General features: G+C 42.0%; 1 protein-coding gene across 1 annotated transcript in view; it reads left to right on the forward strand.

The window, feature by feature from the left end:
- LOC121381310 (allatostatin-A receptor-like) overlaps nt 1–12,482 on the forward strand; it is a 46,690-nt gene extending 34,208 nt beyond the window's left edge. Inside the window, exon 2 of the mRNA XM_041510572.1 lies at nt 7,157–12,482. Coding sequence (XP_041366506.1) covers nt 7,994–8,983 — 990 coding nt within the window. The 5' untranslated portion in view covers nt 7,157–7,993 and the 3' untranslated portion in view covers nt 8,984–12,482. The remainder of the gene's footprint in view (nt 1–7,156) is intronic.
- Nucleotides 12,483–12,737: the final 255 nt, after the last annotated feature.

The raw sequence follows: 12,737 nt of genomic DNA on the forward strand, positions 1-12,737 counted from the left end.
GAAAAATGTAGCCTATTTCCTCTCTAAGACTGTTCGATGATTAATAAATCAATGCGTTCTAGTGGTGTCGTTAAACATAACAAACGTACGCGTTGGTCGACTTGCAGAACTGCACAGTACATCTGTGGTATGTGGTATGCTCACGGTAATTAGCTGCACTGTGATTTATGCTCGCGCCTAACTTTAAGTAGGACATGATGGGAACCAGACACACTGTAACCACCGGCCTAGGTGGTGTCGTGGTTAAGCCATCGGACATACGACTGGTAGATACAGAGCGAGTTTTGACGACTCATTGGGTAGGTGTAAGACCACTAGGCCTACATCTGTTTCTCTCACTAACCACTAACAACTAACCCACTGTCCTGGACAGACAGCCCAGATAACTGAGGTGTGTGTGCCCAGGACAGCGTGCCTGAACCGTAATTACACCGTGTTGCTGAGAATAATAATATGCATTCCATCTACATGTGTCGTGCCGTTACTTCCTGTCTTGGCTCTGTATAGTCTAGTTTAAGAAATAGTTCTTCATTTAAAAAAAACAAAAACATCATAAAATACTGATATTCCCCCTTAAATCTTTTCCTTGATGATTACAAGTAGGCTTACCTATGTAGTAATTAATTATGTATTTAATTATTTATTTATTTATTTATTTATTTATTATTTTTATTTAACGACGCACTCAACACATTTTATGTTCGGTTATATGGCGTCAGACATATTGTTAAGGACCACACAGATATTAACAGAGGAAACCCGCTGTTGCCACTTTATGGGCTACTCTTTTCGATTAGCAGCAAGGGTTCTTTTGTATGCACCATACCACATACAAGATAGCACATACCACGGCATTTGTTATGCCAGTCGTGGTGCACTGGCTGGAACGAGAAATAGCCCATTGGGCCCACCGACGGGGATCGATCACAGACCGACCGCGCTTCGAGCGAGCGCTGTACCACTGGGCTACGTCCCGACAAAATAAACATGGGCTTGAGTCATTGAAAACACTCACCTATAAAGGATTCTGGGTCATTCGTCCTTGTTCGTATCCCAGTCGAGGCATGGGATTTTTAATCCAGATATCGACTCCAAAGGCTCAATGGGTAGGTGTAAACCACTTGCACCGACCAGTGATCCATAACTGGTTCAACAAAGGTTATGGTTTGTGCTATCCTGCCTGTGGGAAGCGCAAATAAAAGATCCCTTGCTGCTAATCGGAAAGAGTAGCCCATGTAGTGGCGACAGCGGGTTTCCTCTCACAATCTGTGTGGTCCTTAACCATATGTCTGACGCCATATAACCGTAAATAAAATGTGTTTAGTGCGTCGTTAAATAAAACATTTCCCCCCCCCCCCACAAGTATATATCCCCCTGTATTTTACATACATAGGGTATTAACCTTCTCTCTCTCTCTCTCTCTCTCTCTCTCTCTCTCTCTCTCTCTCTCTCTCTCTCTCTCTCTCTCTCTCTCTCTCTCTCTCTCTCTCTCTCCCTCTCAATCATTGTACTATTAGTCGCTTCAACCTCCCAGAGGCTTTTAATATCTTTTATTTTTAAATTCTACTCTGACACTCTGTCATTTCGCTTAAAACAGTTTTATTCGCTGCTTTCTAAGCCTGTGAGAAATCGGCGTAGGTGGGAAATTTGTGAACTGCTATAAAAATAAAGCCCGGTTGACTATTAAACAGTCATTAGATAACCGTATTGCGCGAATGTCGTTCGTGTCTTTAACGTAGGTACGTTTCAGCTGTGGTGTTGTGTTGTGTTGTATTGCTTTGTGTTCCTTTGTGTTGTATTGTGTTGCTTTATATTTTGTTATATAATATTTATCATATTTCTTTTATTGTATACTGACGTCCAAAAGAAACTTTACATATTTAAAATTTAAATAATTTGATAAAATATCGTTGCTAATCGAAAAGAAGCAATTTAGAAACCGCCTTATGGCCCGATCACACTGGCCCGAATGCCATTCCGTTTGTTTTCCGTATACGAAAGTGGTGTGATTTTTTGAACTGGCCGAATGTCCCTCCGAATGTGTTTTCCCCAATGTATCACCGAATGCTTTCCGTTTGTTTTCCGAATGTTTTCAGTATGGTTTCAGAATGCTTTCAGAATAGACCGAATACTTCCCGCATGTTGACTTCGAAAGATTTCCTTTCCGAACGCTTTCCGTATGCTTTCCGCATGCTTTCCGAACACGGCGAATCGACCTAGTATGGACCGAACTCTTTCCGCATGCTTTCCGCAAGGGTTCGGAAAGGTTCGGAAAGCGGTGTTTCGGAAAGGGTTCGTCATGTTCTATGAATACTCCATTCGGGGTGTTCGGAAAGCATAAACGAAAAAAAAAAACATACTGTGCATTCTGGAAGTGTACGAGCAGTTCAGAAAATGTTCTGAAAGAATACTGGAAGTTTTCCGTTCTGGCTATTCGTTATACATTTCCGGCGGCGGCATAAATAGAGAAAAAAAAATCCGGAAAGGATACTGTTGTAAAAAAAACGTTCGGAAAGCATTCGTCATGTTCTAGGTCCATTCGGGGTGTTCGGACCTGTAAAAGGGGTGTTTGCAAAAGCATACGAAACCGAAACCCAGCACCTCCAAATTTTCATTTTCCGAATGCACCAAGATATTTAGACGCATGTTTTCCCAAACGTTTTCCGTACATTTGCCGTATGCTCCTAGAATGCTTCCCGAATACACATGGACGCCACATTTGGATGGTCGATGAAAATTATTTTGAACATGCACAACAAATTTTTGGAGCTACCGAATGCCGTTCCGTATGCATCCGTACGGAGCCGAACAGCCAGTATGCTCCTAGAACACACCGAATGCTTCCCGAATATGATCCGTTCGCTCCCCGAACACCCAAATTCCTATTCGGAAAACAAACGGAATGGCATTCGGGCCAGTGTGATCGGGCCATTACAAACACGTTGCATATATAACGAGGTGATTTGTGACGTTTAGATGTTGAACGTCATACTGTCATATATCACCGTATCATCATTTGTTGATATTTCTCGATCTAGCCAGTACTCCACAACTGGTGTAACAAAGGCCGTGGTATGTACTATCATGTCTGTGGGATGGTGCATATAAAAGATTCCTTGCTGCTAATCGAAAAAGAGTAGTCCATGAAGTGGCGACAGCGGGTTTCCTCTCTCAATATCTGTGTTGTCCTTAACCATATGCCTGACGTCATATAACCGTAAATAAAATGTGTTGAGTGCGTCGTTAAATAAAATATTTCCATTTGTTGATTTTCTATAATTCCAAGCCTTGTAACGTTTTGGATGTCGGTATATTTGTTGTATTTTTGACGTGTTCCAAATTGATTTTTATTCCGTAAGAGGGGAGTAACGACTATTCGTTATTCAACAGTTAAATATTTGTTTTGTTTAACGACACCACTTAAGCACTATTGCCTGTCAAACATCTGATAATTTTGACACATAGTGTTAGAGGAAACCTGTTTTATGTTTTCAGTTAAAGTTTGTTTGTTTATTTTGTTTAACGACACGACTAGAGCACATTGATTAATTAATCATTAGCTATTGGATGTGAACCATTTGGTAATTTTGACACGTAGTCATCAGAGGAAATCCACTACATATCTCCTAATGCAGCAAGGGATCTTTTATATGTACTTAACCACAGACAGAAAAACACATACCATGGCCTTTGGTCAGTTGTGATGCACTTATTGGAACGATAAAAAAAAAACCTCAATCAGTTGAATGGATCGACCGAGGTGGTTCGATCCTGTGACGCAAGCACTTCAGGCAAGCACTCAACCGACTGAGCTAAATCCCGCCCTCATTTTAAGTTAGCAGCATGGAATCTTTTATATGTTGTTCCCCGCTTACAGGACAGCACAAACCACGGTCTTTGATATATCAATCATGGGGTGCGGGTAGTGAACGGGGAAAACTGGGTCCACTGAGGGAATTCGCCCTTACAACCAACGCACCGCAGGTGAGCGCTCTACCCCCTGAGCTAAATCCCACCACACTCATGTGAATAGGAAACTCAATAATATTCAGTTGCTTTTACATGCACGCGGCATGCGGCAAGGTCGAAATCATGCGGCATTTGATATTGCCGCACGTGAAAGGCACATGCTTTCTGGGAAAGCAAAGTAACTGCACACGCTCTCACGGCAGGATGCCCCGGAAAAGCTGAAGACGCCTGATGAATGCAGTGGCGGATCCACAAAATCCATCTAATGGGGGACAATAACATGAGGCGAAATGACAAAGGAACTTTGGGGGATGTTTGGAGGGGGATCGTAAAAAATTAAAGTTAATATATAATCAAATTGAAACTGTCGCAAAATTTAAGGGGGGGGGGGGTCCCCCCCCCCCCCCCACTTAGATCCGCCTTTGAAATGTGTTCACCTAGACTTCTTGTAGTCAGGACGTAGCCCAGTGGTAGGGCGCTCGCTTTATGCGTGGTCGGTGTGGGATCGATCCCCGTCAGTGGGCCCATTAGGCTATTTCTCGTTCCAGCCAGTGCACCACGACTGGTATATCGAAGGCCGTGGTCTATCCTGTCTGTGGGATAGTGCATATAAAAGATCCCTTGCTACTAACGAAAAAAAACGTAGCAGGTTTCCTCTCTATAAGACTATGTCAGAATTGTTTGACATCCAATAGCCGATTATTAATAAATCAATGTGGTCTAGTGGTGTCGTTAAACAAAACAAAGCTTTTTGACTAGTTGGAATTAAATTTGAATTTAGCAACACCGATTCATTACTAATTCCCTAAAAAGCTACTTCGTAAAGTATATTGTGTCTTTGATTACTGGGGTTTTTCTTTTTTTTTAATTTGAGCGGCTGTCTGCACATAGATGTATTTATAATTCATTCGGACCACTTCGGAAGACGATTTCGAAACACTTTGCGTTTTTCTCTCGTTACCTCCTCAGATAAAAATGTCAGTCAGCCAGGCTGTACTGATTAGATTACTTTAAATAATCGTAAATCTGTTACATTTTGTTGGACGAATTGGAATTTGCATTTGGCTAAATTCGCCGAAACTGCCCATAAATATCCGTGTCCAGAAAGAAATGTTTTATTTAACGATGCACTCAACACACTGTATTTACGGTTATATGGTTTCAGACATATGGTTAAATACCACACAGATATTGAGAGAGGAAACCCGCTATCGCCACTTCATGGGCTACTCTTTTCGATTAACAGCAAGGGATCTTTTATAAGCTCCATCCCACAGACAGGATAGCACATACCATGGCCTTTGACGTACCAGTCGTGGTGCACTGGCTGGAGCGAGAAATAGCGCAATGGGCCCACTGACGGGTATCGATCCCAAACCGACCGCGCATCAAGCGAGCGCTGTACCACTGCGCTACGCCTCGCCCCTATATCCGTATCCAGATTAAACCCGGTATTACTTCCCTGCATCCTTTAAAGTTTGAGGAGCGGGACGTAGCCCAGTGGTAAAGCGCTCGCTTGATGCGCGGTCGGTTTGGGATCGATCCCCGTCAGTGGGCTCATTGCGCTATTTCTTGCTCCAGCCAGCGCTTGATGCACGGTTGGTTTGGGATCGATCCCAGTCGGTAGACCCATTGGGCAATTTCTCGTTCCAGCCAGTGCACCACGACTGGTATATTAAAGGCCGTGATATGTGCTATCCTGTCTGTAGAATGGTGCATATAAAAAGATCCTTTGCTGCTAATGGAAAATGGAGCGGGTTTCCTCTCTAAGACTATATATATGTCAAAATTACCAGTTGCTCTAGTGGTGTCGTTAAACAAAAGAAACATTTAAGAAGAGCACAAGAGCACATTGACTTATTAATCATTGGCTATTGGATGTTATTTATTTGGCAATTCTGACATAGTCTTAGAGTAAACTACATTTTTCTATAAGCAGCAATGGATCTTTTATGTACTTTTCCACACACATGACAGCACATACCACAACATTTAATATACCAGTCGTGGGGAACTCTTTTGGAACAGAGAAAAACCTAATCAGACATCGGGTCCACCAAAGGGGTTTGATCCTACGACCTCGGGCAAGTGTTCTACCAACTGAGCTAGATCATGCCGTTCCCTGTACAGACTTTTACCAGAAGGATTTTTAACGTGTCCCTATCCAATACAGGTTCAGGCACGTCTCTCCTGGGCCGGGACTCTTAGCATGGCCAGGGGCGGGACGTAGCCCAGTGGTAAAGCGTTCGCTTGATGCGCGGTCGGTTTGGGATCGATCCCCGTCGGTGGACCCATTGGGCTATTTCTCGCTCCTGCCAGTGCACCACGACTGGTATATCAAAGGCCGTGGTATGTGTTATCCTATGGGATGGTGCATATAAAAGATCCCTTGGTGCTAATCAAAAAGAGTAGCCCATGAAGTGGCGACAGCAGGTTTCCTCTCTATATATCTGAGTGGTCCTTAACCATATGTCCGACGCCATATAGCCGTAATTAAAATGTGTTGAGTGGTTCGTTAAATAAAACATTTCCTTCCTTCCTTAGCATGGCCAGTGACTCGGGCCGCGACAGAGGGGGTCTACCACAAGGTTGTTATATGAGATTCCTAATGGAGCTATTAAATGATAACGACGATAGTGCATATTCATAACACTACAGGGTGCAGTGTATTTTATTGGTAACCTATGTCAGGACGATGTCTTTAAATAAATAGTATGTTAATTGTGGTGAAGGGTCGTGACGTAGCCTAGTGGTAAAGCACTCGCCTGATGCGCTGTCGGTCTGGGATCGAACCCCGTTGCTGGGTGTACTGGGCTATTTGTCGTTTCATCCAGTGCGCCATGGTATGTGCTATCCTGTCTGTTGAATGGTGCATATAAAAGATGCCTTGCTACTAATAGAAAAATGAAGCGGGTTTCTTCTCTAAGACTATGTCAAAATTACCAAATGTTTGACATCCAATAACCGATGATCAATAAATCAGTGTGCTCTAGTGGTGTAAACAAATTGTCTACCATAAGGTTGTTATGAGATGTCTAATGGAGCTATTAAATGATTATCACACTGGTGCATATTCATAACTTGGCACGATACAGTGCATTTTAGTGGTAACCTATGTCAGGACAACATCTTTAAACAAACATTCCATTCCTTATTGTAACAGTTTGTGTTTTCTTTCTTTCTTCAGGTCCATATAACGCGAATGGAGACGAAGGATCCAGCTGTAGTAGCCAAAAGACCTTACAAAGAGACATCAATACACCGGAAGATCCATCACTTCTACAGAGCAGTCTGGGACCCTTTCGTGGGATGCTAGTTCCCTGGTCGTCCTTCATCATCATCGTCACCAGCAGTGTGTAAGGTTCTTTTAGAGGACTTTGAGGAAATACAATCAGCTTGCAGCCTGGTTTCCAGAGCTGCCAGCACCTAACCATCATCAACGTGTAAGGTTCGTTTAGAGGACTTTGGGGAAAAGCAGCAGTGAGCTACCAATCGAGTTTTCACGGCTGCCAGCTATCTAACCATTAGCAACATGTAAAATTCCTTTAGAGGAATTTGCAAAAAAAGCAGCAGTAAGCTTGTAGCCACGTTTTCACGGCTGCCAGCTATCTAACCATCAGCAACGTGTAAGGTTCGTTTAGAGGACTTTGAGGAACAGTATCAGTGAGCTTGCAACCTTGTTTTCACGGCTGCTAGGACACATAACCATCAGCAACGTGTAAGGTTCGTTTAGAGGACTTTGAGGAACAGTATCAGTGAGCTTGCAACCTTGTTTTCACGGCTGCTAGGACACATAACCATCAGCAACGTGTAAGGTTCGTTTAGAGGACTTTGAAGAACAGTATCAGTGAGCTTGCAACCTTGTTTTCACGGCTGCTAGGACACATAACCATCACCAACGTGTAAGGTTCGTTTAGAGGACTTTGAGTAAAAGCATTGAGCTTGCAGCCTTGTTTTCACGGCTGCCAGCTACCTAACCATCACCCTGGATCAGGACTACCCCATCTACCAGGACGAGGTGCCTATGATGGACCTCGAACTGCCCACGCAGGAGACGCTGATGGTAATCATCCTGATGAGTCTGACGGGTCTGGTGGGCATCATCGCCAACACCATCATGCTGCGATCGCTCATCAAATACCCCAAGCTGAGGACGGACATCTACGTCTGCGCCGGAGGATTGGCAGCAGCAGACATGCTGCACCTGGCGATCGCCGTCCCATCGCACATCATCAACTTTGTGGGCAACGATGACGTGATTACGCCGGCTTGGTGCAAGGCGAGCCGCTACATCGCCGACGCGACGTCCTACATCGGTCCCTATCACATCGTCATCCTCGCCGTGCTCCGGGGGATCATGCTCACCAACCGCGGCTACCGCGCGCCGACGGGCAGGCACGCCTTCATCTGCAGCTGCCTGCTGTGGGTGATCGCTCCCCTGGCCACCGTGCCCGTGATCCAGATGTACAGCAAGTTCCAGTCCGTCTGCTACTGGGTGGACGGCGTGCACCAGGAACAGATGTGGCTGACCGGAGCGTTCTCGTGCTTCGTTCCGCTCGCCATGGTGCTGCTCGTGTACGCGGGGACCTACTACGTCGGACAGAGGTACTTCTCCGAGAGTTATTCCCGCAAGGAAAGGGAGATCTCGCGTCTGGTGTCTTCCGTTGTTGTGGCTTTCATCATCTGCGAGCTGCCATACCAGATCATGAACCTCTACACGATGTACCGGTCGCAGGAGGTGCATATGGACACGTTGGAGGCCGAAGCCCTCGACACCCTGTACGTCGTCAACGACTACCTCCTGTGTCTGGCGCTCGTTGACAAGACGATCCGGCCCGTGCTCTACTCCAAGCTGTCCACGGACATGGGTGAGTGTTTCGACGAGATCATCAACTGCACGTACTGTTCCAGGTACTACACCGAGAACCCCAAACAACCTGTTGTCACGCAGAACTCCACTGAACCCCTCACTGGAAACTCCATCATAGAGGTGGACGTGGAGGAAGTGGTTTGAAGATCTCCCTCACTCTCTTTCTCTCTCCCCATCCAATAGCCGCTGATTAATAAATCAGTGTGCTTTAGTGGTGTCGTTAAACAAACCAAACTTTAACTCCCTCTGTCTCCCTCTCGTTGAGGGCAATGGAAAAAAACACATCGCATACGCTGTTACAAGTAACGTGACTACACAATGTGAATCACTGATACATTTCTGTGCTTGGTCCAGTTGTAAGTGTTTCAGAGTGGAGATGGGAAATATTCAGTGTTCACAACACACCAGGGACTTAATTCACTAAACTGTCGCAACTTTGCGATTTCACAGTGCTATGCAAAACAAAAACAACCAAGAAAACTTGCAAGGACTATTTGATGTTTCTTAAGCTCTAGGGAGATCCGTGAATTCGGCTCCAGGTCCAGCTCAAGTTAGCACCTTACAGGAGATCAACACTGCATATGGATTATGTGTGCAAAAATACGTGATCGCTGAATCTTTAATACTGGATGATCTGCCCAACGGAATAGAGTGGATACAAGAGTGACTTCAATAAGGTGTTTGATATGGTGTATATAATACTGCAGAGAGAGAGGTTTTTCGGAAGGGCTGCAATTATTTGATACGGTGTTTGGTATGTTGTATATTATACTGCTGAGAGATGTTGTAATCGTTTGTAAGCAAAACTATCTCCGGTATGGTACGGTGTTTGGTATAAAATATATCATACTGCTGAGAAAGTTCTTTAAAAAGTGTATGAAGAATTACTTCGACGTATATTGTATACCCTTAAAATATTTTCTCAAGTGGGTTGTAACAACAATAACTACGATATGGTGTTTGGAATAACGTATATTAATCACAATGTTGAACGATTTCCCCCACATGGATTGTAAGGAAAATAACTCCGATATGGTGTTTGGAATATCGTATATTAATTACACTGTTAAAAATCTTTTCTCAAATGAGTTGTAAGAACAATAACTCCGATGTGGTGTTTGGAATATCGTATAGTAATTACACTGTTAAAAAGGTTTCCTCAAATGAGTTGTAAGAACAATAACTCCGATGTGTTGTTTGGAATATCGTATATTATACTGTTAAAAGAGTTCTTCAGTACGTTGTAGGGAAAAACTAGCAGTGTTATGTTTGGTATGTTGTATATCGAACTGCTGAAGGAATTTTTCTAAGATTTCAAACCCTGAATCTGCCAACACAACATGGTGCCTTGCTTTCAGAGACACCTGGTGATATATATTATTATATTATAACCGTATTAAACCAAAAACTCATCGCTGCCATTCGTTTAGTATTGTGGGCGTTCAGTACAGGTATTATTAACTGGCAGCCAACACGTTCACTGTGACTTTCATAAATGGCATTTTATAGTTAAATGGCGTTGCAAAACAAAAGGTGTTTTCAAACAGCTTACTTGTGTTCACGTGTCTATAATGTTATAAGCTTTTTGTTTCTCTTTTTTTCGACGATTATACTCAACAACATTAAGTAAGGGCTATTAGATATTTTGGGGGTTTTTTTTTTCTTTCTAGTGTTATGTTATGTTTGGACGTTTTGATCACGAATTATTTCTAAGTATTGACTGAGTAAAGTTTGACCAATTTAATTCATTTCAACTTATTTTCGTGCTTATATCCAATTAAGGTTCAGGCACGCTGTCCTGAGCACACACCTTAGCTATCTGGGCTGTCTGTTAGTGGTTAGTGAGAGAAAAGAGGGTGTAAAATTCGCTCCGGGTGGAAGCCGATACCGGGCTGCGAACCCTGTTCCTACCAGCCTTATGTCCGATGGCTTAATCACGATACCACGGAGGCCGGTCGTTTGACCAGTGATGCACACTTTGTATGCCTCGTAAAACCAAAAACAAATCTATTTTATGCCGTAGATAAAGAAAACCTCCAACAAATATACACTGGCCCTTAATTAATTTTGTTGAGTATATTTGACATTAATAACAACGTAGTATCAGCTGTTCGCAATTTCTGCGATGCTTCAAAGTTTACCTTCATTAGAACTGTTTCATAAAAGTAATAGAGGTTGGGGTTTTTCTTCTTTTTTACTCTCTTTTTTTAAAGATCATCTTCAGATCTTCATTAAACGCAACCAAGAACTTGCAGTAAAATTGTGAACAGCTGATCTGATATTTTCAACAGCTATTATACATTTGTTATTGACTGAAAAATGGCGCTGTCTTAATTCCGGAATTTTTAACAAATATCATCATTACTATTGCTACAATCCCACAATATATATTGTTTCTCGGCTTGTCCTTTTGAGGGTTCTATACTAAACTTCCACTTTATATATTTATACTGATGGAAAAAAATAAGGGATCACATGAATGGTAAATGCAAGTAGTTATTGCAGCCCAAACTCTTATCCATAATATTCATAATGTCAAATATTTTCACATACTTATCATTTGTGAGACCCAATTGCCGATGTGTATTTTTCTGCCGTGGTGTAGTTAAACATTCATTCATTCATTCGTTCATTCATTCCATAATGTCAGGAATTTATCCATGTTATTAATATTCAATCTAATATTACTAATGTTCAATCCCATTTTACTGATATCCAACCCTATATTACGTTTCTTTTATATACAGATATCACTAAGCTATCCAGTCACATAATACGTGTCTATTTTATATACGGACATCACTAAGCTATCCAATCACATAATACATGTCTATTTTATATACGGACATCACTAAGCTATCCAATCACATAATACATGTCTATTTTATATACGGACATCACTAAGCTTTTCAATTCTGTATTACAGTTTATTGTGTATGCAGACATCACTAAGCTATTAAATTCTATAATACATGTTTCTTTTATATTCAGACATTACTAAGCTATTTAATCCCATAATACATGTTCTTTTATATACCGTAGACATCACAAAGCTATTCAATTTTATTTTACATATTTCTTTTATATACAGAGGTCATGAAGCTATTCAATAACATTTTATATCTTTCTTTTATATACAGACATCACTAAGCTATTCAATCCCATATTACATGTTATTTTATATACAGATATCGCTAAGCTATTCAATTCTATATCACAGTTTATTTTATATACATACATCACTAAAGCTATTCAATTTTATTTTACATAGTTATTTTATATACAGAGGTCATTAAGCTATTCAATCCCATGTTACGTGTTTATTTTATATATACAGACATCACTAAGCTTGGCCTACAACGCAATGTGATCCCTTATTTTTTCCATCAGTATATAAATACACTGAGTTTGTGATTGGAGACTAGAACGGTGCTTTATTAAAATACGAATTGTGTTTAGGAGAACGAGCGCTTGCGGACATTTTGACTAGTGTTCATTCCATCATTCATTTGACGTTTGACGCAAAACCTGTCTTAAGATTGACTGCGAACGCTCGATTTCCGGAACACACTTTTGCTGTCATTATATCCAGTCTAATTTTCAAAGGCGTTGGATATTCCAACAACGGGGGGGGGGGGGGGGGGGGGGGGGGGGTAGTTATATTATTATTCCTCTTTCAACGCGGAGGTGGGAGGGCATCGCATCGCATATTGTGACCACCTCGGCTTTAGAGTTGGTTTAGTTCGTGCATGGCCTGTGTTTATAAACCTTTTAAGCTAAAGGGACAGTCCTGAGTTTGCTGCAATTTTAAAGATTTTATCGCCAAACAGAGACTTTTTAACGATTGTAATTACATATCAAGTATATTCGTATGCATAAAATATTAGTGGCTATATAT

The sequence above is a fragment of the Gigantopelta aegis genome, chromosome 2, assembly GCF_016097555.1.
Source record: "Gigantopelta aegis isolate Gae_Host chromosome 2, Gae_host_genome, whole genome shotgun sequence".
Lineage (NCBI taxonomy): Eukaryota > Metazoa > Mollusca > Gastropoda > Neomphalida > Peltospiridae > Gigantopelta > Gigantopelta aegis.